Source organism: Schistocerca serialis, chromosome 12 (genome assembly GCF_023864345.2).
Source record: "Schistocerca serialis cubense isolate TAMUIC-IGC-003099 chromosome 12, iqSchSeri2.2, whole genome shotgun sequence".
In the NCBI taxonomy this organism is placed as follows: domain Eukaryota; kingdom Metazoa; phylum Arthropoda; class Insecta; order Orthoptera; family Acrididae; genus Schistocerca; species Schistocerca serialis.
The window spans coordinates 37,493,158-37,521,000 of NC_064649.1; the positions used below are offsets into that span (position 1 = coordinate 37,493,158).

The 27,843-nt window shown below is 43.5% G+C and overlaps 1 protein-coding gene across 1 annotated transcript in view; it reads right to left on the bottom strand.

Moving 5' to 3' along the window:
• Nucleotides 1-27,843, bottom strand: part of LOC126428061 (short neuropeptide F) — a 586,585-nt gene that overhangs the window by 130,478 nt on the left and 428,264 nt on the right. The window contains exon 2 of the mRNA XM_050089938.1: nt 27,441-27,546. Coding sequence (XP_049945895.1) covers nt 27,441-27,534 — 94 coding nt within the window. The 5' untranslated portion in view covers nt 27,535-27,546. The remainder of the gene's footprint in view (nt 1-27,440; nt 27,547-27,843) is intronic.

Here is a 27,843-nt window from a genome sequence, read left to right on the forward strand (position 1 = left end):
AAACGATTTAGAAAAAATGTCTGTATTGTGTGAAAATCGGAAATTGATCCTCAATAACAAAAATGTTAGGTGATCCACATGACTGCTAAAAGGAATCCCTTAAACTTGGGTTATACGATAAACCAATCAAATCTAAAGGCCGTAAATTCGACTAAATACCTAGGAATTACAATTACGAACGGCTGAAATTGGAAATAACACACGGAAAATGCTGTGGGGAAGGCTAACCAAAGCCGGCGTTTTATTGGCAGGACACTTAGAAAATGTAACAGACCTACTAAGGATACTGCCTACACTACGCTTGTCCGTCGTCTTTTTAGAATACTGCTGCGCGGTGTGGGATCCTTACCAGATAGGACTGACGGAGTACATCGAAAAAGTTCAAAGAAGGCAGCACGTTTCGTATCATCGCGAAATATGGATGACAGTGTCACAGAAATGATACAGGATTTAGGCTGGACGTCATTAAAACAGTGGCGTTTTTCGTTGCGACGGAATCTTCTGAGGAAATTCCAGTCACCAACTTTCTCCTCCGTATGCGAAAATATTTTGTTGACAGCAACCTACATAGGCAGGAACGATCACCATGATAAAATAAGGGAAATCAGAGCTCGTGCGGAAAGATATCGGTGTTCACTCTTTTTCGCGCGCTGTACGAGATTGGAATAATGGAGAATTGTGAAGGTGGTTCGATGAACCCTCTGCCAGGCACTTAAATGTGATTTGCAGAGTATCGATGTAGATGTAGATGCTGGTACATTAATAACCTGCGTGACCACCAGACAGCAAGCATGAAAATGGGCAGGCATTGTGTAGTACAGGTGACAGATATCAATTTGTGGGATACAGTTCCATGCCTGTTGCACTTGGTCGGTCAATACAGGGACGGTTAATACTGGCTGTCGATGACGCAAGAGTTATATATACTAAGATGATATCTGTTCTTTCGGACATGTCCGAAAGAACAGATACCATCGGTGACCATGCAGCTCGTTAGAATGAAATTGCAATGAAATGAACACCCTTAGCTACTTACAGGCGTTGACATACGTCAACGGGGAGAGATGAAAATGTGTGCCCCGACCGGGACTCGAACCCGGGATCTCCTGCTTACATGGCAAGAGTTGTGTCCGATTAAGACTGGAGACTTCTCTGCTGATCGCGCAGGCCAAGGTAGCATATCGACGCTCTTTAGACCATGTTGGGTTACATTAGTGGTATGTAGGCGAGCGTTATCCTATTGGAAAACACTCCCTGAAATGCTGTTCATGAATGGCAGCATAACAAGTCTATACAGCAGACTGACGTACAGTTCTGAAGTCAGAATGCGTGGGATAACCATGAGAGTACTGCTGGTCTGATACGAAGTCGCACCCGAGACCGTAACTGCTGGTGTGTGTCCAAAGTGTCTAGAGTGCAGACAGGTTGGTTGCAGGGCCTGAACTGGCCTACTCCTAACCAACACATCGCCATCATTCGCACCGAGGTAGAAGCAGCTTTCATCAGAAAACACAACAGACCTCCATCCTCCCCTGCAGTGATGTTTCGCTTACCAGCACTGAAGTCGCAAATGGCGGTGTTTTGGGGCCAATGGAATGCACGCTACACGGCGTTTCGCTCGAAGCTGTCCTTTAAGTAACCGATTTGAAACAGTTAGCTGTGTCAGTGTGGTGCCAACTATAGCTCGCTCTGCTGCTGCAGGTGCAGTACGATAACACAGAGCGGTATGCTCTGCACAGTGGTCTTCCTTTTCGGTAGTGTCACGTGGCCGACCGGAGCCCGGACTTCTCTCGATTGTTCCATTCATTCCCGTGACCCTTGCTACCAGCAATCATGTACAGTGGGTACATTCCTGCCAGTTCTTTCTGCAGTATCGCATAAGGCACATGTAGCTTCTTGTAGCGCTATTACACTACCTCGTAAAAGCTCAGTGAGGTGCTGAAAATGGTGTCTTGATCACCTTAAAGACATTCTTGACTGACATCACCGTGTCCAGTCTCAAACGTCTGCGACCGTTACAGCGTTTATTTAAAGCAAACCTCATTTGCATCCTCATTGTGGCGCTGAACATTGCATTGTATTTCGGAATAACACAGACATTGCAATATCGTATTTATCTGCCGCCACGGGACAAGCGACTTTCAAATAAATGTTTTCCCAGTAGCGGAATACATAAGGAGCACAACTTTGCTTCCGCCGTTTGCCGATAGGTGGCGACAACGGTAAGTAGCAGTCGAAAGAAACAGATCGCAGACGTCAGGCAGTTGGCTTGGACCTCAGTCAACATAACCTCTGATGTGTCGACAGAAGTGCCGACACAGTGTGGTTTGAGGAGACCGAAATACACGCTATAAGCTCACGCAGGATGGCGTGAGGTCTGAAACAGGATACGTAATGAATGCTATAAAGAAAAGTACGTAGCTTCCTGAATACTTAACTTTAATCCATCCTTGGTACATCGCTATTGACGATACAAGTGAGACTCTATAGTTTCAGACAATATACTGCTAATGGCGCCTTGCTGGGTCGTAGCCATTGACTTAGCTGAAGGCTATTCTAACTATCTGCTCTGCAAATGAGCGAGGCTTCGTCAGTGTGCATCGCTAGCTACGTCGTCCGTACAAATGGGGCGAATGCTAGTACGTCTCTCTAGACCTGCCGTGTGGTGGCGCTCGGTCTGCAATTACTGATAGTGGCGACACGCGGGTCCGTCGTATGCTAGCGGACCGCGGCCGATTTAAAAGCTACCACCTAGCAAGTGTGGTGTCTGGCGGTGACACCACAACCTCATTCAAACATTAGTTGATTTGTGTCTGCATCATAAAGTTCTTCTTGATTGAAAATGTCAGTTTACGAACCTAATTATTGTCATTTGCGGGAGGTGTTACTGTTTTATTTCAATATGAAGAAAACAGCGGCTGAGTCTCATCGAATGCTTTCAAGTACGTATGGTAAGAACACTATCAGTGAAATAAAGTGTCGTGAGTGGTTTCAACTCTTCAAGAACGGTGATTTTAAAATCGTAGACCGGCATAGTGGAGGAAGAGAGAATGTTTTCGAAGATGCGGAATTGGAGACACTTCTGAATGAACACTCGCGTCAAACTCAAGAATTGGCACGATTAGTGGGAGTGACACAGCAAGCCATTTCAAAACGTCTCAAGGCTCTGGGCATGATTCAGAAAGAAGGAACTTGGGTCCCGTGTGAGCTGAAACCAAGAGACGTTGAACGGCGTTTGTGTGTTTGTGAACAGTTGCTTCAGAGGCAAAAACGGAATTGATTTCTGCACCGCATTGTGACCGGGGACGAAAAATGGGTGCATTACGATTATCTTAAACGCAAAAAATCATGAGGATATCCCGGCCATGCTTCCACGTCGACGGCCAAACCGAATATTCACGGCTCCAAGATCATGCTCTGCCATTTGGTGGGACCAGCTCTGCGTCGTGTACTATGAGCTGTTGAAACCAAGTGAAACCATCAAAGGTGCTCGTTATCGAATGCAATTAATGCGTTGGAGCAGAGCATTAAAAGACAAACGGCCGCAATACAGCGAGAGGCACGATGAAGTGATTTTGCAACACGACAACGCTCGACCCCACCTTGCGAAACAGGTAAAATCGTACTTGGAAACGTTAAAATAGGAAGTCCTACACCGGCCGCCGTATTCTCCAGACATTGCTCCCTCTGACTATCACCTGTTTACATCAATGCCGCGTGGCCTGGCTGACCAACACTTCCGATCACAAGAGGAAGTCACAAATTGGATCGATTCGTGGAGCGCTTCAAAACATGTTTTTTCGACGCGGGATTCGAACACTGCCAGAAAGATGGGTGAAAGTAGTGGCCAGCGATCGAAAGTACTTTGAGTGATACATGTGCATCCAATTTGTTTCATGAAAGCTTGAAATCTTGGGGAAAAAACGGTTGAAGCAAAGTTGTACACCTTGTACGTAATGGATGTAGAGTACAGGATGTTGACACCTCCTTTACGACATATAGAAGTTGAGGTCTGGCCGTGAGTCGTGCTGGGGTAGCCAAATGGCAAAGCGACCACTTGCGATAAGCGGGAAAATCCGGGTTCGAGTCTCGGTCCGGTGCGAATTTTCATGGTCTTCATTCCAGTATACAGATAATGATTGTCCATATTCGCAATTGTGAATAAATTTCATGTACGACAGTAAAAGGTCCGGTGATGTACTACAAGCATACATGCCAATGATCTCGCATTTGAACAGGTCTTGTGAATGTGTCTGCTGTAATTACCATGGTAAACTACCTTCGGTGTAAATCGTTCCTAGTATCGGAAATTGCCACCAGGGACCATAGGTACCATAACTAAATATGTTTGTTTTGATGTTCTCTAGCTCTGGTATTAATTCGAAGGAATAGTTTCGGAACGCCCTGTGTATCTACAGCAACAACATATTGTTTTTAAAATAGTAAATTCCAGCCAGGACTGTATTATTAAAAATTCTTCAGTGGGTGCTCAATACTGTTTACCTTGAAACTGAGAGCACTTAACATGGCTTAGCATCGACTTACTTCTTTTTACATGCTGGGTGAACTAACGAAACATTGCTACGAAACCCCGCTTTGTTTCAATTTTTGATTCTTACATTTGCATTAACAATTTCTGCAATAATAAGGTACAACACTCTCATAAATTAATCATTATTCAGAACAATATAAAATTAACTTTGGCAAGTACTTCACTGCAGCGCGTAGACGATGTTAAGGATGTTTGTTAACATTTCTATCATCATCCTGCGCTGTAAATACATGTAAACCATGGTAAGGTACCCAACATAACACTGTTTACTTGATTAAATGAGTATTCAGATTCAATTATGTAGTAACAACTTTTGAAGCGAATTTGCATTCAGGAACATACGCAGGATTTTTATCTGAGTCGCAGTTACTCACATCACCCTCAGATTCGTACAAACCGTCCCTGAAGAGCATTTTTCTGGTGTGAACACAGCACGCATTACTACTACTGGTTGCCACGTTTGTAACACTTGTGATTGCAAACGCGCTCCGGCCGCGGTGGCAGAGCGGTTCTAGACGCTGCAGTCATGAACCGCGCGACTGCTACAGTCTCAGGTTCAAATCCTGCCTCGGGAATGGATGTGTGTGATGTCCTTAGGTTAGTTAGGTTTAAGTAGTTGTAAGTTCTAGGGGACTGATGAACTCAGATGTTAAGTCCCATAGTGCTCAGAGCCATTTGAACCATTTGCAAACGCGCTCACATCATGAAAAAACTGCCGTTAGCGAGAATCTTTTTTGTTTGCAATAACTGTTTCTCATAGTCTTTCCCTTACCAATGTTCATAGCCGAGGTCATCATATTTACGAAAAATAAAAAAAAAACGGCTGTTTACTGTTTTCCGTATGTACAGTGAAAGACATTGTATTTTGGTGAAGGCAGGTGTTTAAAAGCTGGAGAGATGATTATTGGGAATTACTATTAGGAACATCAGAATATAGCTATCGTTAGACTGAAATGGTCAAGTAGTTACAACTGCAATGAGTTTGTGATGTAAGTGGGTGTGGCTTGAAGGCAGACAAACTGTTGGTCAAAGGACTACAGAAGTTCCTTTCTGGATCCTCAGAGAAGAGAGAAAACGTAGACCTCGCGACCTATTCGAAGCTAGGCATTCGGAAATGTGTTACTTCCTAACTCCTTACTAATTTCGAAGTACGCGATCCTAATTTTCGTCTCGATTTCGTTCTTTACTACCGAAAAGTGGTAGAGTACTAGGAATGTAATGACTTGTATTTGTGTTTTAGTATAATACTGAATATTTTGTGGGTACGTTTCGTGGTAATTAAGCTCCTACAGTTTCCGTACAACTGTGCTTTGTTCAGCTTTAAATATATGGATGTTTATTTCGTGTAGTTATTACTTTATACTATTCTCTGGTTTCTTAATGTTCCGCCCTTTGGTAAAGATACCTCATGTTGCCAGCTAAACAGTTTCCTTTGCCGTCCCAGTAAGCCGCCATGAATAGGCAGCATTATTACAGATTCTTTTTCAACTGGTTCAAAGACTACGGTAAATTTCGTCTCCTGCTTGGCTTTCAACCAGCGTTCAAGAAATGCGGCGGACGTATCGCTCTAAGTTTTATAAAATTTTATTCAGTCTATAAGACATTAAAGGAGTCCGGCCCATTTTTGACTCTTCCATCATATCGCACGCCTTTACAATACGCGCGTATTCGTACTTCAAGGGCTTCCTCTTCTTTAGGAGCAGACTGTACGTTGTGTACTTATAATGTTAAATTTGTCAATATTAGGTACATTCATTTCGTGAACGGTTCACGATAATGTTATAAAATTTTAATCACTGGTGGAGGAAGAGTCTCTCTCCATTGACCTATTTTTGTACGTAAGTCGCTTGCATAATTTATTTTTTAGAGAATTTTTTGCAAATTATAGAATTTTTTCCACATATTTAAGCTTTATTAAGTCATAATTTCTACGATATTGAACTGAAGTTCTTTTAAAAATTCATCATTGATGTTCATCCCAGTTTCCGTAAGTTGTGCAAGTTTCACTGTTCTATGATGGTAAGTTCCTGAAAAAAATGTACCTAACCATTAAAAAATTAAAATCTCAGGAATCCGGCTTTAAAGATGAACATAGTTTGTTACTGACCTTAGAACATCCTTGCACCATATCCTGGGTGATCTGCATTTTCTTCATTCTCTTTGGCTCTCTTAGTATTCTTTGAGTGCATTCTTGCCTTCCTAGCAATCATAGTCACTTCATAATCTGCTTTCTTCACACGGACAGCATCCAATTTGGAACATGCCATCGCCATATTTTCTCCAGGTTGTATACATAAGTTATGAAGTGGCACATAACTCTCCCCACATTGCCATCATTAAATGAAAGAACTGCATCATAAACACCCAAATTCAATATGTCTTTACCTATAAATACTATTTTAGGACTTCCAGACAATATGGCACTGTTAAATGATTCATTGTGTTCTGGAAGGATAAGGAACAAAAGAATGTAGCGCGCGAACAGGGCAGCCAACTGTGAACACGAAATATTTTCACAAATCAGCAAATTAGGTTTCTGAAGTTCAAGAAGTTGGCAGAAGGTAAAATGGGGGCGTGACAACATATGTTGCCCTTAACGTAAATGAATATTTAAACCTTTAATAGCTAAAATGCCCTTAGAAAACATATTTCTCTAGTAAAATACACTCCAAGAAATGTTTATGAGCAAAAGATTTTTTAAATATATTTTGCCCCCTACTAAGTAAGGTACAATTTCCACTGAAGTTGCTCGTGCAATACCATATTGTCCATTATCCCGTTGTCTTCTAAGCGGTTGTAGTTTTGCACTTCCTTCATGTGGATCATCCTTCAGCTTCTTTGAACTGCTGAAAATGAACTATCAGACGCGTTGCAAAACTTGGTCAAGTTGGGATTAACCACCAAAGAGAGAAATTTCTATTGGCACAGTGTTATAATACATCAACGAGAGGTACGCAATACGAATACTTAGAAGCTCCAAAACCAAAGTACACCGCTCATCAAAGTGAGACTTCATTAACGCTATAGCACAAGACGCAGCATGATATTATTGTCTTCAGTCCGAAGACTGGTTCAATGCAGCTCTCCACGCTGCACTATCCTGTGCAAGCCTCTTCATCTTTGCGTAATGGCTGTAACCTTAGCCATTTGAAAATGCTTACTGCATTCAGGCCTGGGTGCCTTCTACTGTATCTACACCCCACACTATCTCTTGATGCCGCATGAGGTGTTCCGTCAGATACCATAAAATTATTTTCTTCCAAATTCAATTCAGTTCTTCTTCATTAATTACCTGATCTACTCACCAAATCTTCACCACTATTATGCAGCACTATATTTCGTACCATCCCATTCTCTTATTACTTGGACAACTTGGCCCCCACCTTCCGCTTCCATATAACGCTATACATTAGATAAGTATTTTTAGAAAAGACTTCGCAACAATTAAAAATACGGGGTTCGACAAAGATATGGAAACGCCACGTGAAATGCATGATTGAACACAAATGCAGACACTAGCCTGCAGGTTGCGCTGTTGCATCTGACCGCGAACACGACGTTTGCAGCGTCGTCAGTCGTAGTCAAAACAGTGTTCCGCGTAAATATGACTGCTTTGTATCGGAGCTAAGTGAATTAGAACGTACGCAGGTTGCTGGTTCTCGTGTGATAGGTGTCTCCATGACCAAGGTATCCGAAGCTTTTGGTGCTTCAAGAGGAATCGTATAGAGATTTGTACCGCATACAGGGAAAGTTGGAACACGTGAGGCAATACTGACCCTACGACTTATCTTAGAAGCTAGATTAAGAAAAGACAAACCTACGTTTCTAGCATTTGTAGACTTAGAGAAAGCTTTTGAGAATGTTGACTGGAATACTCTCTTTCAAATTCTGAAGGTGGCAGGGGTAAAACACAGGGAGCGAAAGGCTATTTACAATTTGTACAGAAACCCGAAGGCAGTTATAAGAGTCGAGGGGCATGAAAGGCAAGCAGTGGTTGGGAAGGGTGTGAGACAGGGTTGTAGCCTATACCCAATGTTATTCAATCTGTATATTGAGCAAGCAGTAAAGGAAACAAAAGGAAAATTTGGAGTAGGAATTAACATCCATGGAGAAGAAATTAAAACTTTGAGGTTTGCCGATGACATTGTAATTCTGTCAGAGACAGCAAAGGACTTGGAAGAGCAGTTGAACGGAATGGATAGTGTCTTGAAGGGAGGATATAAGATGAACATCAACAAAAGCAAAACGAGGATAATGGAACGTAGTCGAATTAAGTCGGGTGATGCTGAGAGAATTAGATTAGGAAATGAGACACTTAAAGCAGTAAAGGAGTTTTGCTATTTGGGGAGCAAAATAACTGATGATGTTCGAAGTAGAGAGGATATAAAATATAGACTGGCAATGGCAAGGAAAGCATTTCTGAAGAAGGGAAAGTTGTTGACATCGAGTATAGATTTAAGTGTCAGGAAGTCGTTTCTGAAAGTATTTGTATGGAGTGTAGCCATGCATGGAAGTGAAACGTGGACGATAAACAGTTTAGATAAGAAGAGAATATAAGTTTTCGTAATGTGGTGCTACAGAAGAATGCTGAAGGTTAGATGGGTAGATCACGAAACTAATGAGGAGTTATTGAAAAGAATTGGAGAGAAGAGAAATTTGTGGCACAACTTGACTAGAAGAAGGGATCGGTTGGTAGGACACATTCTGAGGCATCAAGGGATCACCAGTTTAGTATTGGAGGGCAGCACAGAGGGTAAATATCATAGAGGGAGACCAAGAGATGAATACACTAAACAGATTCGGAAGGATGTAGGTTGCAGTAGGTACTGGGAGATGAAGAAGCTTGCACAGGATAGAGTAGCATGGAGAGCTGCATCAAACCATGTTTCATGTATTTCCATCTTCTCCTTCCTCTGTACATATTCTACTGTTCCATCTGAAACTATCCACAGCCCTTCTCATAGCCCCTGAAATACAGTTCAATATAGCAGGCCGGTACTACTCCCAAAACACACCTATCTTGCAGGGCAGGCTACACATTAGGGGTTGAAAATCATTTATTTGCTCCTGACAAACAGACTATCAAGCAAAGCAAGTGGGTAAAGAAGGCCAATACTATACCAACGCAACACACCTCACATGCAGGGTAGCCTACATGTTGTGCCACGGAAAGAAGTTTTGTTACTCCTGAATTGCAGTGTGCCCTGCAGAGCAGGCTGATTTGGCATACCAGTACTGTTACCATGCAACGTCCCTGTTGTGCAAGGTAGCCTATACGCCAGGGACTGGAAAAATGTTTTTGCTTGTATCTCCACTCCTATTGAAGTTAGGAGGCTATAAACCCTGCAGAGCTGAAACTCATGACAGCTGCAGTTGTTGTACCACATCTGGATGGCATCGATACAAGGCTTAGGCAGGAGGTTCAGAACTATACATGTACACTTATACACTCTGCTTGATATATGCAACAGATTTATCAAGGCTAGGGGTGATATTACATGGTAATAGGGAGATTCATCGTGGGAGGGAATGACTGTTTGACTGGTGTGCTTTGTAATTTAGTACCTGTCGTCGTGAGTTCACCTGTGACTAGGTGCTGAGCTGCCATCAGTGGGCGGTGCAGCAGCTGACAAGGTGGGCGTTCGGAGAGATCTGGGGGCTGCTTCTACAGACGCGGCTTGTGATGCTGGCAGCCAGGGCGGGCAAGTTTCTTTAATCAATGGCTGCGTGGCCTGGCCAGTGGCTCATCTGCCTGCGGCGTTGGTATTCCGTTGGCAGCCCTGCAGACTTTAATTACCTCCACAGGGCAGGAGCAGCCACCAAGGAGCGGCGGCGCCGTCTTTGAGGCTGAAACCTGCTGGCGGCGACCAGCTGCTTCTCCGTGCGTTACAGGGGGCCACCGCACTAGATAACACGCCCTGTAGTTCACAGCACGGCCAGTGGCCTCAAATTACACATCAGCTACCTGTTACCAGGGCAAAGTTGGATCCCACTCTGGCGGACATGTGCTGGAAGTATGCCCCTGAAATTAAGTGAAAACCCTTGAAGCTTTTTAAATGAGACAGACATCGTGTCCCCATATTTATTTCTCAACATAGTCACACTGGCGATGACGATCGTTCTCACAACGAGAGACAAATTTGGTGACGACGATGATGATTTCGTTCGTGTGGCGCTCAACGGCCCGATTATCAGCGCCCATACAAATTTCAAATCTTGTTCACTGCACAGTCTCACCGCTTCCCTAAATGATGATGAAATGGTGAGGACAACACAGACATCCAGTCCACAGGTGGAGAAAATCCCCGATACAGCCGTGAATCGAACCTGGGACTCCGTGATCCAGAGGCAGCATTGCTAACGACTGGACCACGAGCTGCAGACCAGAAACTGATTTGTTGATGCTGTCACTGTAGGGTGTTTGACTTTTTTGACAGAGCCACAACTTCACCTCTGCTTGCATCGGTTCATCTCTCTCAAAGGGAAGCCCTCTAAGGTTTTATTTGAGTTTTTGAAACAGATGATAATCGGATGAGGCCAAGTCGGAACTGTGTAAAGGATGATGCAAAGTGTTGGACTGGCGCAGGTGTTGCATGACTGCCGGTCGGTGTGGCCGTGCGGTTCTAGGCGCTTCAGTCTGGAACCGCGTGACCGCTACGGTCGCAGGTTCGAATCCTGCCTCGGGCATGGATGTGTGTGACGTCCTTAGGTTAGTTAGATTTAAGTAGTTCTAAGTTCTAGGCGACTGATGACCTCAGAAGTTAAGTCCCATAGTGCTCAGAGCCATTTGAATCTTACAAGTTACAGCTGTTACAAGCTCTGCGTCCTGATGACAAACGCAAACGTGTGGCATTTTGTAACGAGATTCTTGATGCTATCGGCAATGATTACACTTTCGCACAACGCATCGTGTTTCGTGATGAAGCGACTTTCCATGTAAGTGGTCAGGCAAACAAACAAAATGTTCGAATCTGGGGCCTACAGAACCCACATGCAGCCATTGAACATGCTCGAGATTCACCCAAAGTCATTGTGTTTTGTGCGATATCCCGATCATCTGTTTAAGGCATATTCTTCTTTGATGGAAACACAGTTTACGGTCACCAGTATCTCGCTGTGTTACAAAACTGGTTGTTTCCCAGGCTGTACGAAGACCATATTTTTCAACTAGACGGGGCACCCCGTCACTGGACTCGCAAAGTACGTGAATATCTGAATGAAACTCTACCGAACCGTTGGATTGGTCGTTAAGGAGCTGGCGAATTGGCATGTCACAGCTGGGCTCCACTGTCACCGGATTCGATACCCTCTGACCTATTCCTGTGGAGTTTCGTTAAAGACAACGTTTATGTACCACCACTCCCACAGAACGTGGAAGAGTTGAATAACCGGATCCGTACCGCCATAACATCGGTGACGAAGGACATGTTCGCCCGAGTATGGGGGGAATTTGAGTATCGATGCGATATTGTTCGGTCGCTGACGGAGGACATATTGAACATCTGTAATGTGAACTTGAGAGGTTCGTAAATATGTGTGTAAAGTTTCATATTCGTATATCTCAAAGTTTAATAAATATATGCATTCGACATACGTGTATTCTTTGTGAAACACCCCGTATTTTAGTACAGGCAGCAGGAGAGGGAGAAGTAAAGAAGGGAAAGGGGGACGAGGGGGGGGGGGGGGGGGGAGGCGCGAGAGAGCGAGAGAGAGAGAGAGACAGAGAGAGAGAGAGAGAATGTAAACTGCTGGGTTTCAAGGGTGCTGTTTCTCTAGGATCCAATGTAGCTTGGCCGAGTAGCTGCGTGGTGTGTTAAAATAACTGACTGAAAAATTGCGGTGAGTGGAAGTGTGATCTTCCGGCATGCGTCACCTGGCACGGACGGGCATGTCCTTGCATTTATTTTTTAAATATTTTATTTCCACATTTCTCGGAGAGTTTCTGAGCAGGTATGCGTCTGTGTATGCGGAAGAAAATTTCCTCGCGCTATCCGAGGAGCGTTCCAGCGCACTGGCGCGTAATGCGTCACCAGTTGCTCTTTTTCTTTTTTCGCTCGCTTCGCGGTGTCACCGGGAACTTGGACTGGGCAGCTGGCGGCGTGTATGCATAAAAAGGTGGCCATGTTTCGCAGGTGAGTTGCACCTGCCACCGACCGCGGAATGTCTGTGAAAGCTTACCCGGCTAGTCGCAAATATTGATTACGCTTAAATATTCCGGAGTAATGTAGGAACACACGAGGTCAGAAAAATATACGGGGCGGACATTATTAAAACCGACAAACTGCAGGGACGGATTCCTGACTGGAAATGGAGTGAAAAAGGTCCTACAAACATGTGTCGGGAAATCCATCGTTCCCTCTACAGGAAGGATTTTGTCGAAGATTTCTACACCAGACCATCACAATTATGTGATTTCCGTCATCAGTCCTCTTTACCGACGAACCATTCTGCCGCTTTCAGTATGCTGCGTCGATCGCACAGCGTGAAACACAACAGTAAGGTGTGCGGACATTTGCCACGCCGGACATTTGCCACGATTTTACCTGCTCTGAGGGGTTGGGTCCCTTGTCTCCTCCCCCCCCCCCCCCCCTCCTCCTCCTCCTCGTCATCGCTTACTGAGCTTTTCCGCTGGTTTACTTAACAGAGAATCAGAATCTCTTTGGATTTTCCGCCACATTTCTAGGGAGAGTTTCGTTGTGGAAACTATTAAATGCATCTCGCATTGAAATCGGCACCAAGTTTCGAGCCTCAGTAAAACTTCGCCAATCTGGGAGATTTTGCGTTCGTCTAAATTATACTTGCCTTTTTCGGTGCCCCTGCAGCAGCTTTCTGTCGTGTTTTGTGTACCATGGGGGATCAGTTCCGTCTCTTATTAATTTATTTGGTATGAATCTCTCGTGTGCTGTTGATACTATTTCTTTGAACTTAAGCCACATATGGTCTTCACTTACATAGTCTGGGAGGATTGGAGACTGTCTCTTAGAAATACGTCAACCGAATTTTTGGTTGCTTTTATAAATAGATATATTTCGCGTTTAGTTTGGGTGAATTTCTTTGTTATGGAATTGAGCCTCCCTACGACTGTGTGTTCACTAATCCCTGTACCCGTCGTGATGCTCAGGATTATTTGTGGCTAAGAGGTCAAGTGTGTTTTGGTAACCATTTACAATCTGAATGGCCTCGTGAACTAATTGTTCAAAATAATCTTTAAAAAAAGCATTTATAACAATTACGGAAGTTGTTTTCTATCTACAATATGATCTGAAAATGCATTTTTCTCAACATTCGGAAGGTAGATTGAAGTCACTGCCAACTATAATTGTATGAGTAGGCTACATATTTGTGATGAGACTCAAGTTTTCTTTGAACTGTTCAGCAACTGTTTAATCTCAGACCGGGGGTCGGTAAAAGGAGCCAGTTATTAATTTATTCTGGCTGTCGAATATAACCTCTGCCCATACTATCTGCTTCAATGTCGCTTGTGAGCTGAAACACACATTAGATTATTTCCAGGACCCTTGTCCATAAGACCTCTTGTTTCTGTCGTAGTGATCATTACAACTACGGCTTTTCCCTCCAAAACCTAGGATGATTTCTCTGTGATCCTGCAAATACCAGAGCTAAACAATGTAGAACAACAATGTACGTTACAAACATAGCGTTCTGTATTACTTCATTTCCTTATTTCTAACATTTTAAAAATGTACGTCGACTTTAGATGACATCTCAATCATAGATGTTCTTATCTCTATTTAGTGAACGTATTTTCAGTCATGTTTTGAACATTGTCCCCCTACACATTATTAACTAATGTTTTACCGCAAGGGATATCGGATTTTAGAGAGTAAATTAATATGGAGTATGTCGCTCTTCTTTTCAAACATTCACATACCAATTTTTTCTTTCCTTATTGTCTTTTGGGCATGCAGTTGTAGTAATTAAAGTAGGCACAAATGCAGTGATAAAAAAGAAATGATTAGCGTACATTCGCATTCTCGTTACATCGCTCCTTTCTTGTTGCTCCCATGGCGATGGACTGTTTCCATCGCAATCAGTAAGCGTGAAAGGAAGGTACCGTACAGATAGAGGAATCTATATTTATATTTGGCAGAACTAATTACATACTGGAATAATAGTCGGTATTGCTTTCGTTTCCCAAAAGTTATAAATATTTCGATTTCGGGAAAGAAGCCCTGTATTTGGCCAAGATGTCGAAGAAGAAGTCCTTAACGTAATGGTTGTATCGAGTAAGATGTGGAGTCGGCGGTTTGAAAGCGGACAGAAGAAGTACGAGGGAGGGCGTCCCTTACCTGAGGGATCGCTACCTGGCGAAGGGGCAAGTGTGGCAAATGTCCGGCGTGGCAAATGTCCGGCATTCCAACAGTAAGACACGGCACGTGATTAGAGGAACTTAATTCGCCAGTGCCACCTACCGTGGCAGCGCTGCGTTTCCAGGACCTGTGTCCATAAGACCTTTTTTTCCTCCATTTCCAGTCGAGAATATGTCCATGCATTTGTCCGTTTTGTTAATGTTCACCCCGTATATACAGGGTGATGGTATGATGATGTTATAAACTTCCTATTTGAGCACAGAGAAGCTGTGAAAAGTGCCCGTAGCTCCAAAGGGATGTTGGTTAGATCCCACGTTTACTGGACATTTTTTTATATCGAAATAATCGGCAACCAGCTACATAAAATAAATTTTATTTCCTTAACCAATTTCAGGCACTTATTGTCCCTCTTCAGAAGGTATAGCTATCGCATTATTTGCTAGTGTCAACAATAATATAAATAATGCGATAGTTATAACCTTCTAAAGAAGGACACTAAGTGCCTATGTAAGCTATATACACAAGGTGAAATTTTGTAAGACAATTTTATATTGAACCAGAGATGGTCAAATGTAGTATCGATTGTGCAGTAGCATCGCTTCTCAACAGCGATCACTGGTTCACGGTCTTATGGGTAATATGTTAGAGTAACTTTAGATAGAGAGATGTATGGAGGACTCTCAAGTGTACAGACGTGTTGTATCTGATGTGTGCTGCATATATACTTACTTGCTACTGGCAGTAATGATTTTTATTTGCAAGATACCATACTGGGAATAATTAAGATAAGGAAAGTTGTTTTGTTACCAGCGCAATGCGCGTTTTCATAAGTGACGATTGAGACAAAGTATAGTACTCGCATCCAGTGATTTTGTAAAGCTAATTGTTAATGTACAATAAGTTTATTGTGTGTTAATATAGAGCGTTATTAATTTTCAATGAGTTAAAATACAAGCTTTAAAGTTAGTGCTGTATTGTTACTTATTACAAGTCAATACGAGTTCCCAGATCCATGTCATTTTTGATTAACTATTTTGCTCAAGAAGTTACTGTCTCAGCCATATTCGATTTAATTAAAACGTATGCTAAGCAACAGCCTTGCACAATAGCTGTATGCTAACTGTACAATTTAAAGTACTAACAGCGAGCCTTGTGAAGAGCGCTACCACTGCGCAGATAAAGGTAAAACTTTTTTTATTTCAGGGATAGCATTCATTTAGCACAGGGGCTATTATTTTCAAACTGATCGAGTTTTGTTTTATTACCAGGGCCAATTTCAAATCAGTACTGTTGCATCAGGTTCAGTTTTTGTGTTACGTAAATTCGTGCAGTTTTGGTTTGGTTTCAACTTATTGACAGTTTACATTCTCGCAGTCAGTAGAGCTCAGTACAGGGCAAAGCGCGTAAGCGACGAGGTAAAAATGGACTTTTGCATGCGATTGCCATTCTAAAAGGCTGCTGCCAGTTTCGTTACCACAGACATACCTGCTTCACGTGAAACCGGTTAACGAAATAAAATTTCTTTGATGCAATCTGGTCGCTCATTATTTAGATGTGTACAACTACAGCTTCTGAAGATGGATAAAATAACTGGACATATTTTTCCTTGTTTTGGTCTATACTACCGCCTCTTAGGGATTGAAGGGTTATAGCTACCAAACTAAAAGTGATAGGAATGTAATTGAAATTGGTGTATACACAGCTGGTGTTACTGATTCCAGTGCATGATAGAAACAACTATTGTTCCGTTTAAAAATTGTATCTTTTTGCTGTAACTCTTTGGATAATAATACAAAAAGAAATGTTCAAATGTGTGTGAAATCTTATGGGACTTACCTGCTAAAGTCATCTGTCCCTAAGCTTTCACACTAGTTAACCTAAATTACCCTAAGGAGAAACACACACACCCATGCCGGAGGGAGGACTCGAACCTCCGCCGGGATCAGCCGCACAGTCCATGACTGCAGCGCCTAAAGCCGCTCGCCTAATCCCGCGCGGCGATAATAACACAATAACCTAACCCGCTACGGTCGCAGGTTCGAATCCTGCCTCGGGCATGGCTGTGTGTGTTGTCCTTAGGTTAGTTAGGTTTAAGTAGTTCTAAGTTCTAGGGGACTTGTGACCTCAGCAGTTGAGTCCCATAGTGCTCAGAGCCATTTGAACCATTTGAAACACATTTAGTGGTGGAACACCCTGTATATACTGAGAGAGGTCCAGAAAAATGTAGACACTCTTTGATAGTCAACATTAATCTAACAAAATGACTTATCCTCACAATTCTTGCAAGGGGGAATGTTATTTTATGTGTTCAAAGTAACCCACATTAGCAGCAATACAACGTCGATGCCGCTGATCTGTTGACCGAACTGCAGCTTACAGTGTTGCGGGTGTGAGAACCGCACACAACGCCTCAATGGTTTCTCGTAGCTCGTTTAGTATAGCTGGCTTATGTTGATAAATTTCATTTTTCCATACCCACCACAGGTAGGAGTCAAGAGGTGTAAGGTCTGGAGACCGTGGTGGGTACTCAAAAAATGGCTCTGAGCACTATGGGACTTAACATCTGAGGTGATCAGTCCCCTAGAACTTAGAACTACTTAAACCTAACTAACCTAAGAACACACATCCATGCCCGAAACAGGATTCGAACCTGCGACCGTAGCGGTCGCGCAGTTCCAGACTGAAGCGCTTAGAACCGCTCGGCCACGCCGGCCGGCTAAGTGGGTACTCAACAGCCCCTCTTCGACCTATCCACTGTGCAGGTAGATTTTCATCCCAGTATGCTCTGACATTTCTGTGGTATTGAGACGAAGCGCCATCTTGTTGCAGGCAAAATCTTTCATTTCGTAACACCTCTCGGATGGCAGGTAAAATCGATGTTTGCAGTGTATGAAGATACGCCTCACCGGTTACGGTACCTTCAACGAAACATGGTTCAATCAAACAGCGCGATGACAGACTAACACAGGGAAGATTCACATGTTTGTCCACGTGACGTGAGGTTTTTTAGGAACCCAGCAGACGCAGTTGTTGCGGTTTACAGTACCGTTCAGTTTGAACTGCGCCTCGTCAGACCAGATCACCATCCCTGCAAACCGTTAATCCTCGAGAAGCACGTCTTGAAACCACTCGCTGTACTACATTCTTCGATACGGATCGTTCTTGCTCATAGCGTACAGCGCTCTTGGAATGTACACTTATCACTCTGCAGCCTTCAGAATTCGTCGTGTGCTTGAGCGGCTTGCCCCACTTTCAAGTGCACCTTGCTTCACAGATTTTTGAGGTGACCTAGTAAAATGCTGAAACACAGTAACGCTGGAAGCTGGACTTATTCATGTATTTGGTCGGCCAGTCCTTTCGTTGTGCAAGTCCTGCGCAGTATCGTCGACTTCAAATTAATCCCGAATAAGATGAAGTGTTGTACGTGCTGGTGGTTGAGTTCCGTTCACATTACGCCACTGCCGTTGTACCTCCATCATGTTTCCATACTTCCAGTACTGCCCTTCGTTGATCAAACGACAGTCTTCTTTCACTGTTGCGCTTTCACCTGCCGGATCTGTCGACAAAGCAATAGGCTACGCCACCGCTCAAAATTGCAGCTATATGTCACAATGTCACTTTGTTCCAAGGGTATTGGCTATCAAAGAGTACATTTTTCTGGAACCCCTCCCCCCCTCTCTCTCTCTTTCTCTCTTTATGAAAGGTGTGCAGAAAGTGTTTGAAAAGGTTTGTAAGGTGTTAGGTAAATCCAACACCTTCCATGAAAACCCTGACATGATAGCAAATCCGGCAGTATGTCACATAGCTCCGAATAAATCCTGACATTAAATTAAGCAAAGCAATACAATCAACGAGTGAGTAAATGGAATACCACAGACTAACACAAGAACGCCTAAATGCATGTCACACCTTCCCACCGTGAAACAGATGCAGCTCTGAGGGGAGAAACAAGAACAGAATCCGAGAGCAGAGTCGTGTAAGCTAGAAGGCCCTACGATAAGGGACACCCACATCGCCCGCCGACCGCCAAGACCACCCCCCAGCCTATGTTAAAAGATAGAGCCCTCCAGAAGAACAGTATAGATCTTACGATAACACTAAAAGGGCCACACCAGCTGAAAGTTTTAGCGTGAGACTATACGCGTCTCTGTTACGTTGCAAACATTAAAAACATTGCCCCACCACGAAAAGTATAACGTTTCTCATTGGATAGACAGAATTTTTGTAGGCAGAGCTTAAGGTTAACATTGAGACCCTGATTGTTCAGTTGAAAACACAGCCAGATAGCTTTTCTTAAACTAACTTCGGTAAATTGTAGTAAGGATAAGTTAGAAAGAGTTGCTTCCGAGATGGCGAGGTGTGTGGAGCTGCGCCGCCCGCCGCCCCCTGACGCTGACTAATCACCGACAAGGTGATGAACGCACGCGATGCCGCATAAGAGTCATAAGGCTTCACATCAGAACTGCAGAAATCTCATCTGTTACATCCCCTTTTTTCATAATACTAGTGTCGATCGTCAATTAAAGCTCATGGTATTCACATTTGCTACTTGAAATTATAATCTGAAACGCGATGATTTTTCTGTTATATAATTACTGAGAAGCCACATCAGTCACTGTAATTTACGACAAGTTAGATAAGTAATTAAAGGTGATTGAGGGTCACTGTAGACCATTTTTGATAGTTTTCTCTTTTATGAAACTTAATTTAAACCTGGATTACAGTTGTGATATGGCATGGGTCATCCTTCGATTCATTGTAAAAGTTGGAAACCCATTCAGGGAATATTCGTTCACATTTTTGTTGAACGTATTTGGTTTTTATCATCCTGTATTAAAATATTTCCTTTCATCAATAGCGCAATTTAATAGCGCAATTTATAAACAATGTTTTGTGAGTAGAAGAAAAATTCCAATGGTAAACTTAACTGATTTTTCGACGTTATTTTACCAGCTAACTAAAAATAGGAAAGCCTTGAACCCCTTCCACTAAATTTAGTTAGTATTAAGATTCTTTTATAGGGAGTGCAGTGGAGCTGATGCTGAAATCATTGAGTATTTGGTTATATCATCGCTAGTCTCACTGAACTCTTCTGGACTCTACATGTCATGTGTGGTCTGGCGTCTCCTTATCAGCAACAGGTCCCAGGTTCAAACTAGTCAATTCCCCCACCCCCCAAAAAAAACCACGCTCAGAGCATTGTTGCGCGAAAGTGGTAGGGAGACACAACTTAGAACAAACAGACACCACGGAGAATGTTAGGGGTGTAAGGACGCTATTGGGTACGTTGAAAATGGAAATAATTGTTAAGAAAAAAATTCGTTAGATTGTATCGTTTCCGAGTTAATTAGCATCGAAGTTAGCCAATGAGGCCGTTGCGCAAGCAAATTGAAGTGGTGCGTCAGAGATAGTGTCGCGAAACGTGTTCTTCGTTTGGTTCCCTGAAACGGAACAAGAAAGCGATACCAAACTGGACACGGAAGCGTAGTAAGGACCAAACGTGGATCAAAGACTGAGCAGTCTGGTGCGCTATCATCTACATTATGAGAATAACTGACGCCTGTATCTGGCGGGCCAGTTGGGTGTGCCTGCGCAACGACCCGATTGGCTAACTTCAATGGTAATTAATTTTGAAACGGCACAATGTATCGAATTTTCAGTCTTAACAATTATTCTTCAATTTCCCAGTAAAAGCTTTTCAGATTATTGCTGAGCATTTCCTCTCTCTTATATAATAGGTGAATGAGGATGGCGTACGTAGATACACTGGTAAATATATCATTTGCAAACTGATAATCAGCCATCACAAGTCGTATGTTTTTAGGTTGGGTAGCAGCTCAAAGACATGTGGCAAGAGCAAGTCATTAATGCCCACTTTCCCCTGGCCAGCAGGCCAGGTGTTACAGTGCGCACAATTGGATGAAAAACAGGTAACCTATACTGACAGGAATAGTCCACTTAGTGGTGCAGTTATGACAGTGCAGAAAACATCGGTCACTAAATTATGTGACGTGTTTGTGGGAAGACAGTTCGATGCAGAGAAACAAAACCACAAATAGATGTGTCTACATATTAAGGTACCACATATAAAAGTTTCTGCACTTACACCTGTTACAAGCCATATATATATATATATATATATATATATATATATATATATATATATATATAAGTTTTGCAACACCCAGCTTCCAGAACTCCTGAAGGTAGACGTTGACTGTGGAATTTTATCACAGGCACAGTCCCTTTGACTATCCAGAGATGTCACTATACCCCCCCAAAGTTGTGTACAACCATTTATGATCAGCGCCTATCAGACGGAGGGGTTCCGACAGCCGATCACTTCCAGTCATTTCACCAGGAAGGAAGTACGCGGCTCGTGTTGTTGGCCAAGACGGCCAGTACCGCGATTCGATCGCGTCCGCATTGTTACTTTGTGCCGGGAAGGGCTCTCAAGAAGGGAAGTGTCCAGTCGTCTCGGAGTGAACTAAAGCGAGGATTTGTTCTGACATGGAGGAGATACAGAGAGACAGGAACTGTCGATGACATGGCTCGCTCAGTCCGCCCAAGGGCTACCACTGCAGTGGATGACCGCTGCGTAAGGATTATGACTCGGAGGAACCCTGACAGCAACACCACCATGTGAATAATGCTTTTCGTGCAGCCACAGGACGTCGTGTTACGAATCAAACTGTGCGGAATAGGCTGCATGATGCGCAACTTCACTCCCGTCGTCCATGGCGAGGTCCATCTTTGCAACCACGACACCGTGCAGTGCGGCACAGATGGGCCCAACAACATGCCCAATGGACTGTTCAGGATTGGCATCACGTTCTCTTCACCAATGAGTGTCGCATATGCCGTCAATCAGACAATCGTCGGAGACGTGTCTGGAAGCAACCTGGTCAGACTGAACGCCTTAGACACACTTTCCAGCGAGTGCTGCAAGGCTGATGTTTTGGGGTGGCATTATGTGGGGCCGACGTGTGTTGCTGGTGGTTGTGGAAGGCGTCCTAACGGCTGTGCGATACGTGAATGCCATCCTCCGACCGACAGTGCAACAATATCGGCAACATATTCGCGAGGCATTCGTCTTCGTGCACATCTTTTGAATGAATTTCTTCAGGATAACGACATCGCTCGACTAGAGTGGCCAGCATGTTCTCCAGACATGAACCCTATCGTACATGCCTGGGATAGATTGATAGGGGCTCTTTATGGACGACGTGACCCATCAACTACTCTGAGGGATCTATGCCGAATCGCCGTTGAGGTGTGTCACAATCTGGACCAACAACGCCTTTATGAACTTGTGGAGAGTATGCCACGACGAATACCGGCATGTATCAATGCAAGAGGACGTGCTACTGGGTATTAGAGGTACCGCTGTGTACAGCAGTCTGGACAAGCAACTCTGAAGGCCTCGCTATATGGTGGTACAACATGCAATGTGTGGTTTTCATGAGCAATAAGAATGGCAGAAATGATGTTTATGTTGATCTTTATTCCAGTTTTCTGTACAGGTTTCGGAACTCTCGGAACCAATGTGATTCAAAACTTTTTTGATTTGTATATATTCACTTTCAGCTGATAACTAGCAACTGGCCCTGGTTTCGCATGAGCAGCACTAAGTTTCTACAGCTGTGTGACTTCTCTGGCATAGTGTTAATAACATACCGAACCCTTCCTTGTGATTCAGTCTGTCTATTAGCCAAAATCCCTACATTACTGAGATTACCCTTTACATACAGCTAGAGGACCACAGCGGGAGATTTTTAAGTTATAATATGTACAGATAACCATCATGATTAACCATTGTGCGTGTAGCGTCAGTGTTGTGAACCCTTGGCTACATCTCGCGCCCTCGTGTGCTCGCTCTCCTTTCGATGCTAGTGTAGTGCACTCGTAACCGACAAGTGACGAGTTATGAGTTAGGCTGGTAGGGGCACATGCTGACAAGTTCGGTCTCTGAGCATACAGAAATGGCCTGTTCGGATATGACGTTATAGGCCACGCCGATGAGAACCCACGATAAATACGGGCCGCACATCGAACTTGTGACGTCACAGTAGTGGCCTTGCCAGACATACATAGCAAACGCCCGGCTCCGTGCAGAGCCCAATGTGTCAATCAAAAGATACGCACTAAATTCTAAGTTTGTCATGTGCCGCCGAGAGCTTACATGTATTCAAGCACACAGTTCAGAATTATTAAACTTCCCTGAAATAGTAACTCGTGTCTCGGCACTCGTAAGACCGGCAGTGCCACGTTGTGTGATGCACACCACAGGGCCTGCATATCCCTATGGCCCTGTCGTACTGTAAGTTTAGAGAGTTCATATGAGGGAAGATGGGAAAGTAACGCACAAGAATTTTATGACAAGAAAGTTTAATAGGTAACAAAACAAAAAAATCACAAATGACCTTACATCTTTAACAGCTTTTCTACGACGGTGGCCCAGAAAGTAAGGCACCGCATTCTTTATTCTCTGCCGACAAAAAATGCTACGAATGCGAAACGGCACGTATGTATTATTTGAAGTCTCCTGAGTGGGCCCTACAAGTTTGCGTCACTTCCGACTGATAGCGTAGATGCAGAACAGTCTCAACATGGTGTATGTACGTGATGTACGTTACAAGCAACGTACCATCATTGAATACCCACAAACGCTTGTGCAATGTCTATGGAGCATCTGCTGTCGAGAGAAGTACAGTCAGTCGCTGGGCACGGAGGGTGAGGCCATCAGATGGCGGTTCGTCGGCGATCCACGATTTGCAGCGGCTGTCACACCTGACATGTTGCAGCCAGCTGATGACGTCATCCGCGAGGACAGACGCGTTACGACTAGCCAGTTGGCGCTGCGTCTGTCAGTCATAGAGATGGGTCGAACTCGTTCATTCCCGTGAAGTACTTCATTCATTTCACTCCTTGCCGTGAAGCGTTCAAATGAAGTAGTTCATTCATGAAGTACGGAAGCCTGGCGAAGTTGTCCAGTTCGCCGCTCAGCCGCGGCTACGCTCGCTTCGCCTCGCTCGTACAATAAAGCTTCGTAATACTTCATAATTTTACCAACAGATGGCCGAACTATGAAGTAACGTCCACGTAACGTTTTGCGTCTTAACAGCGTCTGAGATAACTTAAACACAGCATGGTCGAAGGGGACAAAGGAAAGATAAATAGAGAAGCCTGTCACATATAAAGAAGGTATTACGTTTAACCTTGCTCGACATTTTTTCATGAAGCGCCAAAAAGAGTCTTCATCTGCCAAGTGAAACCTTATTTGTTGTGTTTATGGACTGAAAACTAGGGCTACTAACGAAATTAAGTCCAATTTTATGTTCCTTTTAAAATTTAATCCAAAATAGAATGAGTGTGTTTACCACTGTCACAAAGTTTATATACCTATGTTAAGTAATTATTCAGAAGTTTTCCTGTAGATTTTATTTTTGTTGAGAATAATAACCCTCTAAATTCAAAACGTAAACTGTCACCTGTAGTCATTGGTACGATTCCAGGTAAAATCCCTCTTTATTTTATTCGGAAAGCAATTTTTGTGTCTGTTCACGCTTATACAATGGCTAGCAACTCGCGATCGCGTAGAAGTAGTGAAATTTGGGGTTTCTTCGCCGATTTAGGTGATGGGAAAGCAAAGTGCAACTGTTGTTGTAAGTGTATTTCACCGCGCGATTCGTCGACAGGCAGTAGAGGGAGGACTGAAGTGAAGGGAGAATGAGTGACGTAGCGCCAATGTAGTGGGAGAGGGAGAGGGGAAGAGAGTGAGTGAACGAACTAGAAAAAAAGTGTGGAGTGTGCTATCTGTGGAGAGTTTGAAGTACCAGTTCATTGAAATTGAGTGGTTAGTTCACACTTCACTGGAGTGAAGCGTTCATTTGAACGACTCATTCACGAGCTCCCCACCACTAGTCAGTCAGCAAAGGAAGTTCACACAGTGAAGCACTGGCTCCGCCACCAGGACAAAGATTGGTACCGACAGGACGTACACGCCCCTGTTTCGCGTTGGAGGAAGGCCGTAGAATGGGATGGTGATTACGTGGGAAAATAGGGTGTGTAGATAAAACACCATTCTTTCGTGTGTGTAATTCTCATTATGTTCAGTAAAGAATTGTTGAAGAAAAAAATACCGTGCATTACTTTCTGGGCAACCCTAGTACACTGTCTCCAATGTTCTTAACACATTTGGCCGAGCGGTCTAAGGTGCTGCAGTCATGAACTGTGCGGCTGGTCCCGGCGGAGGTTCGAGTCCTCCCTCGGGCATGGGTGTGTGTGTTTGTCCTTAGGATAGTTTACGTTAAGTAGTGTGTAAGCTTAGGGACTGATGTCCTTAGCAGTTACGTCCCATAAGATTTATCACACATTTGAACATATTTTAAATACATTTCTCCCATTGTGGTACCAGTTTCAATATACCGTCTTCCTAGAAGTCCGTTTGGTTGGAGTATAGTCCCCTGCAGACTGCCGGTTTCACTTCCGCATCTGTCTTAAAGAAAGGTTTCGAGCTGTATGGTCGGTACTGGAGAACTTCCCAATCAAATTCGGTGATTTTCTCACGAAAGGGAGCAGCAACATGGAGGCGAGAATTGTCCTGAAGAAGTTTGACTCGGTCAACATTAACTTTGTGGCGTTTGTCACGAAGGCAACGACGCAACTTAACGAACGTTTTAATGCAAGCTGCAGCATTCACAGTGGTCCCTTTTCGTTCGGGGAACCAACTGGTTTCCACTCCACAGACGCATTCTTCGTTTCGGTCGTGTAGTGGAAGGCCCTCAAATCATCACTAGTGACGATTCCTTTCAGCAAGTCATGGCATTATGTGGTGTAGCGCATTAAGTGATCCTTGTGGTTGTCTGTCAGGTTCCTAGGCACGCAGCGAGCATTAACTTTACGATATTTCAACGTGTCATGAACAGGTTCATCTATCGGACCATACGAAATATTGAGCTGCTCCTATAAGGTTCGCAGCTGTACACATCTGTTGTTCAGAATTGCTGCGCCAATGGCTCCGACTTCCTGTAGCTGTTACCGACCCCCCGGAGCGCGGTGGATCCCAGAGATTTACACGGCCCCCTTGGAAGAACACACACCGCCAGGGGACGTTGCTACGGTCCGCACTGTCGTCCCCGTACACGCCACGCATGTTCCTGTACATTTCACTCGGTTAATGTCCTTTTGCCAGCAAATGTCGAACTACACTTCGCTGTTCTCCACAAGCTGACGACATACGCCCCAGGTTCGATTTGTAGTTGAGACAAGGCTTCAAATTATTTTAAGTGAATCACCTGTGGGTACTTGGTGAGATTAACTGTTTTTCTGCCTTGTTTCCAAAGTTTTATTATGGTTACTGCAGATTCTAGTTTTCGGGTGGTAAGCATATTACTTATTCCAAAGATGATAAAGCAAAAATAAACATGTCAACTTCTTAATGTATCGATCCTTGGGTAATGTAAAATTATTTCAAGGAGCTTTTTTTTGACAAATTACACAATTCAGGAATTACACTAACACGGCTAACTAATAAAGTTATGCATCATCCAGTTAGAAATTCTAGAAATAAAAAAAAAATCAGACGTGTATATCTGCACACCTGTTATTAAATGAGCAAGCCCAGTTAATCATTCACCTCTTTTAGATGATATTGTAACTGCTAGATAGAAGTAAAACTTTGGACCTCATCCATGAGCAGATAAAAGTTTTAGGCTGATGTATAACTTTATTTCTTGGTATGTTTACTCATGTTAGTCTAAAATGTTCAAATGTGTGTGAAATCTTATGGGACTTAACTGCTAAGGTCATCAGTCCCTAAGCTTACACACTACTTAACCTAAATTATCCTAAGGACAAACACAAACACCCATGGCCGAGGGAGGACTCGAACCTCCGCCGGGACCAGCCGCACAGTCCATGACTGGAGCAGCTTAGACCGCTCGGCTAATCCCAGGCGGCATGTTAGTCTAATTGCTGAATTGTATAATTCCATATGTAATTTGCCAAAAACAGATAAATAAATAAAAAAGTCGTTGGAGTAATTTTATTTAAAGCCAAGGAGCGATATATTAAGGAATGGAGATGTTTGTATTTGCCCAATCTTCATGTTTATCTTTGCTTTATTATCTCTGGAATCAGTAATGTACTTGAAAATGGTCTTATAGCCCGAAACGTAGGTTGTGCAGTAACTATAACAAAATTTGTGGAAAAAAGGAAAAAAACACTATCTGTTTAGTTAAACATCAAATTCCCTTTCGCTAGAGCTGTACATGGAAACAAAATACACTCTTCAGCGCAAACTTCAAACCGTATCGTCGTGAAATTTTAACATTCCAGCTGCAATACCAGAGTATAAATAAATCATTTTGCCTCATTGTCCGATTCTCCCTCGTGTAATAAAAAACGAGCAGCACCGTGAAACAATTCTGTGATGCGATGAGCCATTACAGCATCGATATTCCATTCCTGTGGTCCCGGTATTCACGCACAGCTGGCAATCCGGGGCGCCTGAATGCATGCAGGAAGGGCGGGCTGGAGACCGCTCCGGTACTCACTGTCATAGTCTGGGTAGCTGGGAGCAGAGGCTGCCAAAGCGGCCACCAGGAGCAGCACCAGCGCCACCTTGCACACAGCGGACGTCGATGCCATCGCGATGAGTGTCTGCAACATAAGCACAGCGGAGCCAGGTTAGCCAAAGTGCAGTGTGAACGTTAGTAGAGAGCTGGATTCGCAACTTTTAATGAGTTTGTGGCTGCAAAATACTAACAAAAATTCTTTACAGATGAATGGAAAAACTTGTAGAAGCTGACCTCGGGGACGATCAGTTTCGATTCCGTAGAAATGTTGGAACAAGTGAAGCAATACTGACCCTACGACTTATCTTAGAAAATAGATTAAGGAAAGGCAAACCTACGTTTCTAGCATTTGTAGACTTAGAGAAAGCTTTTGACAATTTTT